Source organism: Protopterus annectens, chromosome 1.part1 (assembly GCF_019279795.1).
Source record: "Protopterus annectens isolate FY-2018-M chromosome 1.part1, PAN1.0, whole genome shotgun sequence".
NCBI classification, from domain to species: Eukaryota; Metazoa; Chordata; order Ceratodontiformes; family Protopteridae; genus Protopterus; species Protopterus annectens.
The window spans coordinates 268656817-268676316 of record NC_056726.1 but is presented as its reverse complement, the minus strand read 5'-3'; the positions used below and the strand labels follow the sequence as shown (position 1 = coordinate 268676316).

The 19500-nt window shown below is 39.2% G+C and overlaps 1 protein-coding gene across 3 annotated transcripts in view; it reads right to left on the bottom strand.

Annotated features, from left to right (window-relative positions):
• Window positions 1-19500, bottom strand: part of LOC122804506 (synaptotagmin-like protein 2) — a 3492381-nt gene that overhangs the window by 2430986 nt on the left and 1041895 nt on the right. For all 3 annotated transcript variants that reach the window (XM_044074423.1, XM_044074432.1, XM_044074438.1), the window contains one exon: window positions 13987-14106. In XM_044074423.1, coding sequence (XP_043930358.1) covers window positions 13987-14106 — 120 coding nt within the window. The remainder of the gene's footprint in view (window positions 1-13986; window positions 14107-19500) is intronic.

The window sequence follows — 19500 nt, the reverse complement described above, 5'->3', positions numbered from 1 at the left end:
TTAAAATTTACATACAAACATAGAAAAATCACCATTTCATATTTAGATGTAAATTTAAGTATTACTGATGAGAATAAATTGGAATCTGGAAAATACAGAAAACCAACTTTCTCAAATTCATATTTAGAATTCACTAGTGCACATCCTTATTTTCAAAAAAAGTCGATAGTAAAGGGACAGTTAGTATGGGCTGCCAGGATGATGAGCTCGGATACCACCTTCTTGGAGGAAATTCAATTTATTTTGAAAATGTTCAAAGTCAGAGGGTATCCCCAAGAATTATTGGATGATATTAGTAAGGAGATTATACATAAATGTAACAATGGTACATACAATCCAATTTTGAATAAATGGGCCAATATATTGGAGCAACATAATAGGACTGAAAATGTTAACATAGGCTTCATAACAATTTTTAATCAAGCTGCATGGAAAGAAGTTGAAACAATTTTTAATAACTGGGATATAGTACAATTTGACCAAAATGTGGGACAAAAAGTCAGGAAGAGACCAAAGATAATATATAAAAAGGATAGGTCTTTCAAAAACATTCTGGAAATGGGTAAATATAATACTGAGGATGTTAACAACAGATGTAAATGGAATTTCAAATGTAAGAGGTGTAATTATTGTCCACATGTTCTGGAGACAGGTGATAGGTTTGTTTGTTCTGAATGGAAAAACTATAATGATTAATGGACATTATAACTGTAACACCCAGAATATTGTATATGTTGCCAAATGCCTGGATTGCCCTATATTTTTATAGGTAAAACTAGTAGATATTTTAAAAAACAGATGGGGGAGCACCTATTAGACATTAGGCATGATAGACAGACTAATGCATTAGGAAGACATTTGAGTGAATATAGGGACCACACATTCAAATTTTTGGTAATTCAACACCTACAAAAAGACCCACAGGGTAAATGTCTGGATGTACATTTAGATGTCAGTGAATTAAGATGGGAGTTGAGACTTGATGCCACCATGCATCCAGGGATTAAAGAAGCCATTAGTATAACCAGTATTTTAAAGTTAAAAAAACATTTTAGGTTAAATCCAAACATGCATTTTTATGAAGCAACATTTTTTATTTATGAAATTATGTGGGCTATTAACTTGATGTATGTAGGTTAAACTTGATTTTAAAGAGTATTTTTTCTGATGGATTTCAATGTATTAATTATTCAATTTTACAAATAGAGGCAAATGAGTATTATTTAGGGCTGGGTTTGGGGTTTTGGATCTTGTTCTGAGGAAGTCCCTTGTAATTTTAGGGGAGAAAGCACTCAACATGGATATTTGTGAATAAAGCTGTTTGTTTTCCTTCACTGTTGTTGCTCTGGTTCAAATGATAGGAATACAATTTCCTCATTAGCCAACAGTTACCATGCTACACTGCAATACATCCTAGGGAAAACTGTGGATACTCAAGGGATAAAGATAAAACTGGGACCTCCAGAGATATGAATTACTAGCAGTTCACAATGGAGCTACATAAAAGATAATAAGAACTGAAGGAGCAAATAGTTTGTGGATAAGATTCATAGACAGCTTTCTGAAAGGTGTGCATGTGTGAGCTTGCTAAGAAACACAAATAGCTCTTAAGAAAACCAAAGTGGTTGGGCAAGTAGATCAATACTCAGGAACAAGGAGAAATCATTGTAATGGTGGCAGATGTAGGATGGATAGAACCCAAGATCAGAAGAACAGCAACTACATTGGTGAAGAAGACCAAATTTGGAGTGGAGAAGAAACTAGTCCAGTAGTGTAGCTGAAAAAAATAGTGGGGTGGGGGCACCAATCTACCCATGTTGGTCAAGGATGGAAGGTTGATTAGGGAGGACAAGAACATAGCTGAAATATTGATCACATTCTTCATTTCGGCATTACCGAAACAGAAAGAAAGAAGGGTACCATGCTGGTGTAGAAGAAATCAAAAAGAGATTGGGATGGATGAAATAACCATTAGAGAGGGAGATGGTAGATAAAGAATTGGTAACCTACTGGAAGAGAAGGCAAAAGGTTTTAATGGAATATTGCCAGAGTACTTAAAATGTAGCTTAGGAGGAACTCCATACATCAATCTTTAAAGAATCTCTGACCAGTGTGATTTACCAGATGTCTGGAAGCATTACTTCATTTATTTTCTTGTTCAAAGGAGATAACAGGACCAACTCCACAACTATAGAACAGTTAATTCTGACATATGTGGCCAGAAGAGTGATGGATAAAAAATCTTGAGACCTTTCTAAAGGGTAAGGAATTTCAGGAATCAAACCAGTATGGCCTCAATTCCAAAAAGAGCTGCAAGTCAAACCTAGTGCAGTTGTCCAACTGGCTAATAACATTAGTGGACATAGCTGTAAACAGATTTGCTTGAAAGTCAGGGATAAAGCCAAAAGCAATGTGGGACAAAGGACCAAAATCACAGACTATGGTAAAATATCACTCCAATTCAGTTACAAAAGTTAGTTGTATAGGTTTTTCATCAACATGTATTTTCTGAACAACCTAGGAACTATAATGTCTGTCATAACGGATTATTGTAATAATGTGATGCATCAGAAAGTCAAACATTTTATGAGGTAGAGGGAAAAATATGATTTAATATCAGGAAAAACTGAGACAATTAGAAATGTATGAGTGAGTACCAGTGGATGTGGTCTCCAGATTCTCGACTTGGGCACTACAATGAAACACGTGTTAAAGTGAAAGTGCTAAGAGGATGGCAGAAACCTCATTCTGGGCAAGTAAATCATTGTCAGGCAGATTATTAATATAATGTTTGCAGAGTTCAGATGTGAGGAAAGTGACAAGTACAGTACAGCAAAAATTTGTGCCAGGTATCTCATGGTTTAACATATTCACCTCTAACATGTCAGGGATGTTTCTTAACAGGCATACTATCTGCAGATAACACTCATCAGGCCCCAGTTCCAGATTTGCAGGTAACCATAAGAAAGGGACATAGAAGTCCTTTAAATGTTGAAAGATGCTGTTGTGGATAACTGCAAGTACTGCATTCTAGGCACAACAACCCGAAGCTTGCATACTAGGCAAGGAATGCTAATCTAGGGGAAACAGTGGCAGAACAGTGCTTAGAAATGTAATGATCACCTCTCTTGGAATGGGAGTAGTTTAAGATTAAATTAAGGGGTGTCCTTACTGACTTGAAGAAAAAGAATGCAAAGCAACAGTATATGCAAATTAAAACACTAGAGGTCAGAGATGTAGATTTAGACAGACAGTTTAGAGAAGGTAGTTGAAAGGACCAATTCTTATGCTCTACAGTATAGAAAGTCAAGTCCTTAGTTAAATAAAAGAGGTCAATGCAATTATGGGAAAATTAAGAGAGAATGATAATTTTCTACTAGGCAATGGGGCTTATATCACAATCATTGCTCTTAGGAAAGGGGAATGCTTTATTACTGATGGTTTCACAGCAATTAATGACTTATTAGCTTGCAAATATAACAGCACTGGCTCAGGCAATGTCCATTAAGATGCAGAGTGAGATAGTAGCATTGTTAGAAAGTCTGCAGTTACCAGTAGGCATTGTTAGAAAGTCTGAATTTACCAGTAATAACTAAGGAACATAAACATAAATTGGATCAGGCAGTTTCAATTCACATTACTGCAGCCACAGTTTAACTTGGGTAAAACACTTGGAATTCGCAGCTTGTCCATAGATTTAAAAAAAAAATGTCATTTATGTCATCTTTTTATAGTTAAGATGGGCACCTTTTACTCTGGTTGTATGTTGGCGAAGGTCATAATGCTACCCAATGCTACGGAAACCCAATGATCTCTTTATTCAGCCAGTTACAGACCTATTTCTCTTCTCCAGTTTGAAGTCATAAGCTTTGCCAAAGTACTAACCTACTGAATAGAAAGTGTCTTATCTAGTGTGGTTCCATTTAGCTATCAAGGTTTTGTTAATGGTAGAAAGGGTAGTCAAGACTTAATTAGGATATGGTTATATATCTAATCTTGGGCAACGTCAGACTAACGTGACTGCACTCCTGACCGACTTTAATAAAGCATTGGAATCGGTCCAATGGCTTTTCCTATGGGAAACCATGGCATGGATATATTTTCCCCCTAGCTTTATTGCTTTGTGTCAGATTTAATATTCTAACACAATTACTGCCATTTATTCTAATGGAATACTCTCAGAATCCTTTATTCGGCATGAGGGACTGGGCAGGGGTGTCTGCTTTCCCCATTGTTTTTATTTTAGTCACAATTTTTGTGGCCTTTTTCTTGAGGAAGTTTAGCGGTTTAGCCTGGAAAAACATTATTGGTCATCAAATGGACCTGTCCTACTGGTTTGCAGATGATTGTTTGATTTGGTTAATCAGTCCTAAAGATAATATTATGTCTGTTCCAGCAGCTACTGATCAGTTAGATGATTTCTCAGGTCTTACGATATTGATCTGGATGGAAGTCTGGTGAAGCTTAATTTTACTCCAATAATTCAGAAAATACAAAATAATATCGTTATATGGAAAAAAGCCTTTTTTCCCCCATTTTTTGAGTGGAATTCAGGAGGTGAAAACTATGATTTTATCAAAAGTAATTTTTCGCCTGAAATACCTGCCCAATCCATTTTCTCAAAGAAAACAGACAAAATGCAATGCATCAGCACTTCTTTTATATGGGTTTCTAATATTCATGAAAGTTGGTTGGGCTTGTCATTATTTAGACATTATGATGTGTCATGTATCAGTGATACTTTCAAAAGGTTGAGAGGGAGTTGCAACATCAGATGGCAGCATGTAGAATTTTGGTGATAAAAGCTAAGTGTTTCATGAATCAAACTGAAAATAAAAATTTGGGATCCAGCAGGAATATCTTCGGGAAAAGCATAGGGGTTTTGAGACTACAAAATGATCCTCTCTCCCATCACTCTATCCAGCTTGTGGAACCACCCTTTTTTAAAAAGGTTAATGGGAAGGGTATTATATGGGACCAGTGGGTAGCAGCAGTGTAAAAGACATTTAGGATTTTAAGGAGGACAAGCTGCTTAGAGAATAGTTCCCATATTGGAGATTCATTGGTGACAGTACTTGCAATTACAGCAAATGGTTGGGAATTCCCACATTTTAGCCCAGAGATAGCTATGGCTGGAGTGTTTTGGGGGGCAACAGTAGTAAGAAATTGGCTATTAAGGGATATGGCACCGTCTGGTGTCAAAATTATACACACATGTTTAGATGGCAAGTTTATATCATTAGTAGATGTGCCAAAGGAGAAAATGGGAAAACATGACTATTGTTTGAATTACTGAATTGGACTGGCAGAACAGCTTCCCTGTTCTCTCCTCTAAAGTCATCCTCGTGGTAGCCAGTTTTTCATTTTTTAAACTATCCCACATGTGGCACTGACCTCCTGACACATACATCCTGGTGGAGTGCAGCTCACCCAGAAAATTAATGTTTTGTGCCAAGGCATATGTGGACATGGGCATTTCATAGTATATCTTATGCTACTCAAACCACTTTGCCTGCATTAACTGATGTTAACTTCTGGTAATTGGAGATTTAAGCAATGAGTTTAAACATTCCAATATTTCTGTTCTGTTGGACAAGATGTGTGGTCACTATTATGCCAATTATTATGCATTCTGATTGGAAAAGTATTCCTAGTGATGGACTCCACCTGCCACATATGTTTGGTTATAAACTGACAGCCTGGTCAAAATTCACATCTTGATATGAACCACTGGCATGAATGCTGCTCAACTTTTTTGCTTTGAGTGGATGGGTTATTAAGATAAAAGGGTGAGTTTTTTCTATTTTTTTATTTTCTTGTTATTTACAGGCTTCTGTTCTGCAGACGACTAATTTGTAAAGTGAGTGATAATACTCAACTTGCAAATGGTTTCGTTTATATTTTCTTTTATGGCTCTAGCTGGAGCTCTAAGGAGTGATGCAGTTTGAAATATGTTTGCAATTGTCTGATGTTATTCAACTGTATCCATCTTATTTTTTTTATACTTAGACTAGTTGACAAGTTTGAAGTGCTCTAATAAAAAAGAAGTTATGTCTTACCATAACATTCCATCTGTGTTGTTGATCTTTCATTCATCAGTGATGGGGGTTGTCGGTTCCATCCTCGAAGCAGAGTTGGCCTAACACCAAGCATGCGCCAGCCAGCCAAAAAACTCTTGAGCTAAGCTTTTACCCATAGTGCCCTTCTCCCTGTTGCCTCAGATCATGTTTGCCCAATATTAGTAAAGCAGAGGCCATTTCTGTGCAAATGCCCTGATGCACCACTTGGACTCAAGTATCCCCCAGGAGCCTTTGAGGGGGAAGGAGGGTGAGAAGTGATGAATGAAAGAACACCACCACCACAGATGGAACATTATGGTAAGACATAACTTCTTTATCTGATGTTGTTAATCTTCTTTCCATTCATTACTGATGGAACAGAATCCCCAGCTACCTTGTGTTCCTCGGGCAGCCCTTATGAAAGAACATTCCTGAGCACCACTGAGTCAAAGGCAGCTCTCCCTCTGGAGGCCACATCCAATTTGTAATGATTAATAAAGGTGTGGGGGGTAGCCCACGTCTCTGCTGCACAAATATCATCCATGGAGGCTCTCGAATGGAAGGCTACAGAAGTTGCCATAGATCTGGTAGAGTGGGCTTTAACATTCTGTGGTATAGGCTTTTTTGCAAGTGAACAGATGTGGAGTATGCAGTCCTTACGCCATTTTGATAGTCACTTGGAGATGGAATTTCCCATTCTAGGTCCAGAGCAGGAAATGAAAAATTGGTCAGTTTTACACATTGCTTTAGTTCTGTCTAGATAAAACCTCAATTGTCTATGCACATCCAAGGAGTGTAGACAGTATTCCCCTTTATTAGTAAATTTTGGGAAAAATACTGGCAAGTGTATGGTTTGATTGAAGGAAAAGTCTGAAATAACTTTGGGAAGAAAGGAGGGGCTCATCGAGAGTGTGTGGAAGTTTAAATAGGGCATTTTAATGCATAGTGCATGGAGCTTCAAAATTCGTCTGGCCGACATGATGGCTACCAGGAAAAGGGACTTCCAAGATAAAAATTTGAAGTCACAGTTTGCTGCAGGCTGAAAAGGAGGTTGGGTTAAAGACTGAAGAACTAATGTGAGGTTCCATGGTTTTATAGGTTGTTTGAGTGAAGTCCTAATGTGTGAGACCCCTTTTAGAAAGGTTTTGCATAACCTATGAGAAATGAGGGTAGAATTATCAAACCCATCGTGAAAGTTAGAAATAGTCACTAGATGTACTCATATGGGAGAAGCTGCAGCTCCATCCTCGAAAAATTTTGACAGATATTGTAAGACTGCTGTAACTGGAGCTGAGTACAGGTCTAGCCTTCTTTTCTTAAGCCAAATAGAGAATCTCTTCCATTTGTCTAGATATAGTCTTCTGGTGAATGGATTGTGTGAGGCCAGGATAATGTTACATACTGGTGAGAGAAGATTATCCTGCCTGGCGATTAACGGAAGTGGAAAAAGCAGGCTGTCAGCTTGAGACTGGATAGGTTTGGGTGACTCAACCCTTGGAGGTGAGAAATCAGGTCTGGAAAAGGGTCCAGAATCCACAGTTGACATAATAGGTGAGGCAGAAGGAAGGGAAACCAAAGTTGTCGAGGCTAAAAAGGGGCTATGAGGATCACTTTGAATTTCAACCGAATAGCTTTCTTTATGAATTGGGGAATCGGAGGAATAGGGGGATAGGCATATAGCAGTCCCATGGGCCAATCATGAATCAGAGCATCCCTTGGGGTCTCCCCCTGTCGGGGAAACAGGGCAAAATAGCTGCTGCATTTGTTGTCTGATGGGGAGGCGAATAGGTCCCAGCAAGGCTGGCCCCAATGGCTGAAGAGTTTTGCTGCTATGTTGGGATTGAGGGACCACTCATGAGGCAGGAGAATACATCTGCTCAACTTGTCTGCAATCATGTTGGAATTCCCTGGGATATGCATTGCTATCAGAAAGTGGTCGGAAGCTATCACCCACTGCCAAATTCTCATGGCATCTCGACATAGGGGATAGGACTTGGTTCTTCCTTGCTTGTTGATATAACAGACTACTGACATGTTGCCTGAATTAATTGCGATTGTCCCAGAAGGAAAAACAGATTGGAATGCTTGCAACGCTAACAGCACTGCTTTCAGTTCTAGAATGTTGATATGCAGGTTGGCCTCCATTGTGGACCATGTGCCTTGGACTGTCTTTCCCTGAAAATGCCCCCACCATATCAGGGAAGCATTCATGGTCACAATGGCCTTGGGTTGGGGAGGATGGAATGGGCAGCTCCAAAGTTCTGTCTCTGGCCTCATCCACCAAAGAAGGCCCTGTTTGCAATGATTGGTTATCTGAATTTAAAAGCATCGAGAGTGGTGATTTGTAAACCACTGAGATAGTAGAAGCCATTGAAGTATTCGCATGTGTAGTTTTGTAAGAGGCACTATCGGTATAGCATCTGCAATGGATCCTAAAAGCTGAAGAACCTCCCTTGCTGAGGCTTTATTTTTGACATAGTATCTCCCGGAGCTGGAGCCTCAGTCTCTGCAGTCTGTGAACTGGGAGGGACACCAGACAAGAACGGGTGTTGAAGACTGCTCCAATGAACTCTATGGACTGGGAAGGAACAAGGTTGGATTTCTCCCAATTTATCATCATTCCCAAAAGTCTCACCATGGAAAGAGTGTACTGTAGAGCTGCTACCAGAAGATGCTTGTTGGGGGTGGTAAGAAGCAAATCATCCAAATACAGAAACACCAGGAATCCTTGCAGTCTCAAGTGAACTGTGACCACTACCATGCACTTTGTGAACACTCTGGGGGCTGTAGATAGTCCAAACAGCAGGACACAAAATTGGCAATGACTGGAAGTGAAGTAGTCTCCTGGAGCGTTTGTCCATTTTGATGTGGTAATACACATCCCAGAGATCTATCGAGCACATCCAATTGCCTTCCCTTAGAGAAGGGAGAATGGACTGAACCGTGACCATCTGGAATTTCGTTTGGGCAATGACTTGTTCAAATTGCTGAGATCAAGAATTGGTCTCCAGTCTCCTGTTTTTTTTTTGGCACCAAAAAGAATCTTAAGTAGAATCCAGATCTTCATTGGTCAGGTAGGACTGTTTGGATGACTCTTTTGACTTTGCTTGTTTATTTCTGTGACTGCTTCTTCCCTTTGACTGGATGGAACATTAGTGAGTTTTGTTGGATGCTTTGGATAAGTGATGAGGGAAATGATATAGCCTCTGGTTATAATTTTCTGCACCCAACGGTCGGAAGTTATTGATTGCCAGGCAGCATGGTGCAGAGAGAAACATCCCCTAACTGCTTCCAGAGAAAAGCAATTGGGCCACTCTTCAGGAGCGCTGGTAAGGTTGCTCAGAGAAAGAATTCCTTGGTGCCTGATTAAGCGGACCCCCTCTTCCTCGGTAGGGGCATCTTCCAGAATTGTTACCTCCTTTGCCCCTGGGAGTATCACTGCCACATGTGGCAAGGAAAGGACCCTCAGAATTTGTGTGCCACATTTTTCTACTCCTCTGGTTCATGGAAAAGGAACATTGTGGACTGGAAAAGCACAGACCTATGGCAGTAAGATTCTTACCATCCTTCTTAGACCTGGCCAGAGTGTCTTTCACCTTAGGGCCAAAAAGGGAAGATGCTTCAATTGAAGCATTCAGGAAGGAAGACTGAAAAGGTTCTGAAGTCACAGAGGTGCATCCAGGCATGGCGTCTCATAACTATGCCTGAACCCGCCACTCTAGCCGCCCCTTTGGTTGCATGAGAGAGCAACTTCATGGATGAATTGGAGATAGATTCCAGGGTTGCGAGCTGTGAGGCAACTTTGTCTCTTACCCCATCAGACACCTGTCCTGCGATCATTCCACAGAGTTCAAAATCCAAGTCACCTTGGAGCTTCATAAAATGTGCCAAGTAATTCAGACACCATATGGCAAAAATTGCTGAAGCAAAAACTCACTTCCTTAATCTGTCCACAGCCCGGGACTCCCTGTTGGGTGGATGAACAGTATGACTATCTTCAGCGAGATCCTTTTTCATGGTCGCCACCACCATAGCATCAACTGGTAAACTTCTAGACCAATGTGGGTTTTCCTGGGGGGGGTGGGTGGTAGTATCTTGTCAGGTCTCCGAGGGATCAACTCAACAGAATCAGGGTTTTTCCAGGTGTGTTGCTCCAGGAGTTGTACCTGCTTGTCTGCAGGCGGGATCACCCAAGAGGTAGATGGCCAGGCACAGAAAGCCTGCAGAAACACAGACTCCTTGGAAAGGTTAGTGGGCTTCCAATCACCCCTCTGTTTCAACATATGAAGGATGTCCCCAAAGGAAACATCATCAGGGTGTGACCATGGGGACCATTTCCTGTCATAAAAATCCATATCCTCTGTCAGAGACTCTTCAGGGGAGTCTACGTGCTTCCTCTTGCACAATCTCTTCTGTGGTGGCTCCTCAGCGGGGACCTCTGAGGAGGACTCAGAAGAGGGGGCACCCTGTAACGAGGTCTCCTGCATCTTTGCTGCCCAGTGTCCTGGGGCAGAGGCTTGTGTCAACTGTAGCTCAGGGGAAAAAGAGATGTGGGGTTCTGATGGTGGAATGCTTCCAGAAGCAAGTGCCCTGTCCATAGCTCAGAAAGCAGGTCTGCCAAAACAGGGATGGGAGCCTAGAACCGAGAGAGAGAACCTCGGAACCGGGGTCACATCCTGCTCTGCTGAACCCGCTCCTGAGGATGAAGCCTCAACCAGGATCAGTGCAGACAGAGCTCCCGGCACTGTGGATGGAACTGTAGACACACACACAACCATACTCCAAGCCAAAGAGCCTGCAGCCCAATCACAAAGTTGAGGAAGGCTCAGTTATGAAGGGACCAAAGGCCAAAGGGACAGTCCCAGAGCCACAGTGAGGTCCACTACTGGCACTGAGATGGGGGGTTCTGAATAGGACATCAGAGCTGAAGACTTTGGAACCAGTATGGTCAAAGGAGGAGAGTAGGATGGAGTTCATTGAGAAACCAACCCAGGTCCTGCAAGCAGATTGGTCCTAGATGGAGAGGGCATCCCCCCCTGGCTGTCAACAGCTGATCCACAAAATGCACCATGTCAAACTCAGAAAGGCTCCTGGTGGATCTAGTGGACACTCCCAATGGGGAGTCAGGTCATTCTAGGAATGAACTATATACTTGCCTTAGAAAAGGACCTGTTGATGGATAGTATCGGGTCTGTGGTGTGGAGACAGGAAAAAGTGGCATCAAAATTGTCATCATCAGAACTGTGAAAGGACTCTGTGCCGGAGGGGCACTCAGAGCCGACACAGAAGGTTCAGTAGTAAACGGGATTGCAGAGGTAGGCATCAAAGGCGTGCACTGCACCAAAACAGGAGCAACCTTTGAAAAATCAGTAGTCAGTGCTATAGACATTATCAGAGCTGAAACAGGTACCGACAATGGAACAGTCATAGACGGAGCATAAAAGGTCAGCGCCGATGAGACGGACTTATGCTCCAAAGACAATTTTGGTACTTTAGACTTAACAGACTTTCCCTGGTCACCCATGGGGGAAGAGGGGACAGAGTGGGACCTTTTCTTTTCTAGGAGGGGATGAGACCTCTGCGCAGAAAAGGCCTCTGAAAAGGGTGTCTTAAGGAGGCCCTTCAGAATCAGTTTGTTTTTTTACTCATTTAAAGTGCACTGACTAAAACTTTGGCAAATCACACAAGGAGGTTGCACTGAAAGATGGAGCACCCCCAGACAACAAACACAGTCATCATGGGAATCACTGTTAGGCAGTTTTCCCTTACAAGAAGCACAATGCTTATACCCTGACGTGCCTTTTTTATCAGACATCATGAAAAACATAAACACACAAGTTAAAAGGAAACCAAGGGAAATGAGGCAAAAAGTTTTTCAATATATAGATATAGGAGATAAGGTGAAAGGAGGGGGGAAAATACCCTGAGGGGTAGGGAGAAAGGCCATACTACCAATGATACTGAAGATTACCAAAAAGGTAAAATACGAAGGGTAAAGGCAGTGCCACCAATGGTACTGAAGATTACCAAAAAGGTAAAATAAGAAGGGTAAAGGCCGTACCACCAATGGTACTGAAGATTACCAAAAAGGTAAAATAAGAAGGGTAAAGGCCGTACCACCAATGGTACTGAAGATTAGCAAAAAGTTAAAATAAGAAGAGTAAAGGCCGTACCACCAATGGTACTGAAGATTACCAAAAAGGTAAAAACAGAAGGTTAAAAAGGTCTACCAATAGATTCAAAAGTAAAGAAATATCAAAATACCAACAAGGAATAAGAAGTAGATACATAATATCCAAGAAAATATCAAAAATGTTACTTAGCTGAGAGCTTGGCTAGAACGCGGCTTTACATGGCAAACGAGATCTGAGGTAACAGAGAGAAGGGCACTATGGATAAAAGCTTAGCCCAAGAGTTTTTTTGATGGTGCGAGCTTGGTATTAGGCCGACTCAGTTCTGAGGATGGAACCCACAGCCCCCATCAGTGATGAATGGAAATAAGATTAACATCAGATGGTTGCTTTGTTTAAAGCAAAGAAATGCAGTGATTAACAGCTCAAGGCTCTTGAACACAAGTAGAAAGGGTAGCAGAAACAGTAAATCAATGACTCAGTTGTATTCTATAGGCTGTAGTGAAGGAGAGGTTATTATCACCACTCTGTCACATGGTGGTGAGCATTGCTACATATTACTACACATCAGTACATACTACTACACATTACTAGGCATTACTACATGCCTTTCTGGAGATCTAATAAGGAAATATGTGAGAGAGCTGAAAGAACATCTGGGACATGAGAGCTGGGAAAGGAAGGAGAGGTGGATTATAAACAAGGAGAGAGATGAGTATAATACAGGTAGACAGGATGCCCCATAGAAAATGGGGATGGGTGAAACTGAGGGAAAGAGGAGAGGCCATCAAATACACTTGCAGAGAGCTGACATTAATATGGAATATGCAAAGCATTATTACTGAGATACCAGTCAGCCATTTTAAAACAGACTGTTTTGGAGCGTGGAGGATGTGAATGCACAGACATTTTCAAGTGGGCATGAAACAGCTTGAAGGGGTTGGGCAATACAAGACAGAAAAAGGTACAATATATAAAACAGATGTAATGCAAAAACTATTATCCTTAACTCATACAATACAAAACACTATACATTGAAGTTTTAGGACAGGCCAACAATAGTAGGACACGATAGTCTTTAAACTACGACAACTATTATTACATATATACCCCAATGCAAACAGGAGCTATATCACAAAATCAAAAAGATCGGAAAGCGAACAGCTTTAGAATCGAAAATGTTGATCATCAAGGTCTTTATTGTGAGATTGCAGTGCAGTGAAGATCAGAAAATTTGCCTTTTCTTCATTGTAGTGTGATCTGGGAGTTGGTATATATAATTAGAGGGGTGTAGGGGTATGGGGGAGCAGCCCCCAACAAAACCAACTTCAATGAATGGCATTTTCGATACTAAAGCCATTCGCTTTTCAGTGCTTTTGATTTGGTGATACAGACCCATGCAAACATACCTGGAACAATAATTGAGAAAAAATATACACTTTCAAATGTATCAGTAATAATTCCAAACAGCATCGCCATTCCTGTTTGAGGTGTGTGTGGCGGGGTAATCTTATTTCTGGTTAATAATCAAGTGAAATCTAACTCACAAAGATAGGAGGAAGGAGTAAATGGATCAATGAATAAAGTTACCCAGATTCTCTAACAATGACAATGCAACACGTGTCACTTATTTCAGTGATTAGCTGGCCATAAAGTTTAGGTTAATTCAAAGAATAAAAAAAAATATGTACAATAAATTCATCTTTTTTTCCCCAAGATAATTTCCTTCATACTACAGACGATTTTTTTTTTAAATGTCTTTATACTTGATTCAGTGAAGAGTGTGGTTCTATTACCTGAAAAAGAATCCTTCTTAAAAGGCTCAAACACAAAAGAAGAATTTGCCTGCCTGACAATTTCATCAGAGACTGAGAGTTTGTATTCTCCTTTCATAGGGCCAGGTGTGTCTTCTTTACCTAAAAAGATAAATGAAATAGAAAAAAATAGTGATTTTTATTAGCTTTAGCTGATGCTTTTTTTCAATTGTTCAGTGCTCCCAAACATTTTTTTCCTGTGAATATTCTTTTTGTAATAAAATAAACTATGTGGAATAATATATCAATAAACAAAGAAAATGCAAAACATTGTTATGAAAACATTATGTCATGATTCTTCACTAAACACATATTAGCCTGTAGTTTTTTCACAAATTAATCAAATAAAATGTTTATATGTTTATATAAAAGAAAAGCTAAAAAAAATGATGCATAATTATGCAAGAGATATTTTCATATAAGTAGTAGCCTTGTATTTTCCGCTTTCTCTTTTTCAATTTCTCCAAGTCTTTTGGCTTTCTAATACCGTGACGGGAGTGGACCCCAATCCTAAGTCAAAGTATGAAAGTTCATGAAATTAGTATTACTTCATTCTTTGATGTTAGCCAGAAGTTCTCTTTGCTACACTAGCAAATTGCCCAGTAATGACGACTTTTGCAAATTGCACAGAGTTAGTACAATTTTAAATTCTGTTTTATAAGATCTGTTGCTCCTACTACTATTGGGACTGTCTTGGGTATTGTTCTCCCACATTGCCCCCATTTCTGCCTGTAAATCCTGGTATTTTATGAATTTGTGCCTCTCTGTACACAATACATTTTAGTCAATGGGTGTAGCAATTTCAGTTATCAATCCTACTTTGGTCTGCTTTTCACACACTACTATATCTGTTTTTCTCACATCTGTTTTTTGAACTGTTGGTAATGGGTGCTCCCATGTTATATAAACCATCATTTTCTATAATGTTTTATGTCTCATGTTTCCATTGTTTTTTCAGCTAATTCAATTTTATAATCTTTGCACAATCCCCAATGCAACAGTCTTCAGACATTATTATGCCTTTTAGTAAACAGTAATTCTGCCATTAGTATACCACAACCAGCAACAAGATGCAAGACTGTTTCCAATTCTGTTTTACAAAACCTACATTTGTCTCTTTCTCCCACATGTTCAATGGACTTTGTAAATCAATGTGTACACAAGTCCACTGTCTTGAGCAGCTAATATTAACCTTTCGCCTTCTTGTTTAAATTCATCTCTGCTTAATCATTCCTGCATTCGATCCTAATCAGCATGAGGTTGTTCCAAGAGGTTTCTACACCTGCAACTATACTGATGCACTTTCCACATTTGGCTTCTCATCTGATCCTTCACCTTACATTCCCTCATTTGTTTTTGCTGTCTGATTTTTATTTACTTCTGGTTTGATTTCCATTCCTGCCTGATGCCGGTGATATGCTTATGCTAAACTAAGCAGGGAAGTAACCTTAGACTTATTGTCCTCATGTTTCAAAACTTTCACTACATTTCAGTCTTGTGAGGTTAGCAGATATGTATGCATTCCCACAATTGCAGATCTATACTGTACATGCAACCCATTTCGAGGTGGCCCATACTTCCTTCACAATGGGGAATATATAATTTTGGTATAGACTGATTTTTATAAATAATTTGATAAGCATGAAGCATCCTTCTTGTTTTCCTGTCAAACCTATCCAACACCATTTGGGGCCAGTCAATCATTCCAAAACTGTAGGTTAGGTAGGAAGAGTAAATAGGTTTATAGCCTGGATTTTGTTCCTAGATGTCAATGCTGTTTAAAGTATTAATTTTAGTCTTCTAAATTATTCCTTACCAAATTTTATTCACATTTGTTCATGTTTTATTGTTGATCCTCCATCAATTTCCAAATATTTATACATTCCCTCTCACTCAAGTTCTTTATATCACATTCCTGTCCCAAACTGATGTTTTCTTGGTGCTGCAGCTTTCCTGCTTTTTGTCAAGACCAAATGACATTCTTATAGTTTTGAATACTTGCAGTTGTGCTTTCAATTCCTCATCTGATGAACTATACAGTTTTAAATCATCTAAAAAAGATGATGAGAAGTCTTTACACTGTGTTGTTTTCTGGGATCCAAATTGTAGCCATGACCTAACCTGTTAAGTAAACAGCTTAATGGATTAAGGCCAAAACAAAATAGCAGCAGTGACAGAGTCACCCTGGAATATCCCCCTTTGAATTTTTAACCCTGGAATAATAATTTGTCCTTTATCATGGCTTAACTGCAAATTTCAAACAAGACAAAATAGGAAACATAGTTAGAAAAAAAACTCAGCAATAGCATAAGTCAAACTAAATGCAATCTAGCATGTGGCCTGACAAAATAAAATAAATTATTCAGGAAAAATACTATACATTATACCAATTTTATTTACAGTAACAATTTCATCTATATTATTATCAAACATGGTCCAATGATCTGTATCAAAATATCATAAAACTAACTTCATTTTTTATGCCAGTCAGTAAGGAGTCCTAAGTAGCTGGAATGATTTTGTGAAGGGTACTCATCTGCCATTAGCTTAAATTCTATTTTTTTAAGTAATGACTCACCATGGCTGTATGATCTAAAGGGGGTTATACCAGATGTTGCAAAATCATACCATATGGTTAGGAAAAGGCAGTAATTTGTAATTAAAGTTTCACATCAAAACAGTGTTGCCCCCTTTGTGAATCGTATTTACCTCATGATTTGTAAGGAAATATAGCAGAGCCAGATCCAGTACAAGGCAGTGAAGGAAGCTGCCTAGGGCACAGCACTGGCTGGGAGGTATGGGGAGCTGGACATACAGCAGAACAAAATTCCAAAACACAAAATCTGAACCTTTCCAACATTAATAAAAAGCAATAAAATGATTTCTGACTTCCTGCTCTGTATTCAGCAGATTATCCTTCATTGCTAATGCTTTCAGTCAGAAAGAGACTTCAGGAATTTGCATGGTGCACATTATCAATGTTGAGCCAATGAAGCACATGCCCTCCTATGCGTATGGCTTCGAAGACGGAAACATTTCTTTTTCAGCAAACTAAACAGAGAATGAGTGTGTGTATATTTAATGCAGCATTTTTTTGCAGAAACCCTGCCAACTCTTACCTCACATTCACGACATGGATTTTACTTTGAAGCACGAAGAGCATAATAACAGACATATAGTAGTGCACATAGAATAGCTGTGCATGTATGTACTGCCCCATTTAGGTAGCAATGTCTTGCCAAGTTATTTGGTCAGACACCCTGTATCTTAACTAGAAAAGACAAGACCCTTAATCCACCATGCCACCTGCCACACCTTGATTGAGGATTACAGTCAATGTCAGTCATTCAAGTTTCACAGTGTTAGTGGTTCACAAAACACATGTTGGTACAAAATGTGTTGCTCTATTAACTTAAGTGATTTAAAGTAATCTGCTATTATCTGATTCCAGTTTTGCAGAATATCTCTGAGTTTGCCTCATTTATGTCCGGTCCCTAAGTAAATTATTTAACCAGACATCTTTAGGCAATTGGAAATTTGGGATAGACTCCTCAATGGTCCCCTGGACTGTAAGCCCAATAACTACCTGTGAACTAAAGTAATAAAGGAAGGAAACTGATTACTGTAGTAAACAGGAGGATCATCATATCAGCCATGTTTTTGGATGTGCTCATTGATTTCCTTGTATTGAATGCTGACTGTTGAATATTTATTAATTAGTTGCAAATAAATTAGAAAGCATGAACCCAGAGTCTAATGTTAATATTTTAAATATGAATCCATTTTTAATTCTACTTGTTTTCTGCAGACATGCAGGTGTGAAATGCTGTATTTAGATTATAGCAGTCTGAATACCACTTAGTCCAACTGAGTAAGGCTACGAGCTGTTAATCTGGTCCCTGTAGTACATGGTTAGATTCCCACAGCTGTCATTTGCCATCTGTGTAACTCTAATAAGACACTTCACCAGACAGTAGTACTGGGTGGTTCCTATAAAAGGGATAGTCTTCTCTACAAGATCAGATTGTAAAGAATTTCTGCATTTAATTAAAAACTGTTACTCTGACAGTGCAGAGAACTAAAGTTCCAATTTGTTAACGAGCTATTCCCGTGGCAAGGGTGCGTGGTTTGAATCTTTCCACCTTCATTTACCTATGTGACTGGATCACTGATCACATAGTAACCAGGTAGTTTTAGAGCAATTAGGAATTTGGGCTAGTCTCCATAATGAAATCTAGGCCTGAATGCCTAGTAACTATGGACCTGTTGTCATTTACTAGCCATTCCCTGTTTGCATAGCTGATCTAGTTCAGAAAAATATTATGGCAATATCACCAGCTCACCATTTTTGTAATGCAACATAGACAATTTATTCTTTAAGAGCAACAGGCACTACCTTTGTAAATGAAGCACTGAAGTGCAAAGTTGTTTACCAGTCTCATCCTGTGTGTTAGTAATACTTCTCTTTAATGTAGAATACTTCAGATGACCTGTTCTTCTGCAGAGATTATGCATATTGTGTTAGCATACTCCGGTTTATACCGTGAATGATCTCTATACCATTTCATGTAGTTCATCCAAACAAAGTACAAGTTATTCTCTGTGGAAGAAAGTGCCTTATGCTCTTACTCAGTCATTTTAAACCGTCTTAAATTTGGCTTTGCAGTTCTAGTGCACACGTATGTATATTAAACTGGAATATTCTGGCTGTTGGTGTGAAACCAATTTGAAATGTAGGACTTTGGTCATTATTATTGTTAGTTTTTTGAGACAGACATCTGAAAATAATGCAGTCACTAATGTAGCTATATATGCTGGGTTTAGGGGACATCTCTGGATAAAAATTACTGACCCTTCTAAGTTGATAAAGTTAAAAAGTCGTTACTCTGCCTTTGCATAACTAATATGCATTTGTGTAAAGCAAATTGGAATACTCCACAGAAGCCATTTTGTATCACAATCAGACCCATAATATGTGCACAGTCAATAACATATTTCAGTTTTATAGGTCTGCATTGCATTGGTCTTTACTTGAATTTGGTGCATGCTCTCTCCTTTTGTTCTATTAGTATACAAGTTCAAGACTTTCTGAAACCCTCTTGAAAAAAGTGTTTGAAGAAATGTTAATTTTCAGCTGAAACCTGACAAAAGACAGCAAGTTTGCTTATATATTAGTATGCTCGTATCATAATAGTGCATTGTTAATCATCTAATCAGCATCATTTAGCAAAGTCTAACTTTACCTTTGATACTAACATTATCTGCCTAGATTTGACAAGATGAATTTGTCCTGCAGACATGTCATCGTAACTATTCCCTTTATGTTCTATCAGCTTTTGTAACAGACTGCAAGAACATCTCACATGGCAATTGTCTCAGACTCATTAGTTTAACAGATAGCTATGTACCTGAACCCTTTTATAATAAATATGATCACACTGAGTATAGCTGGTGTCAACTTTATGTACCTTATGGTGTAACAAACTGCTTTATCAT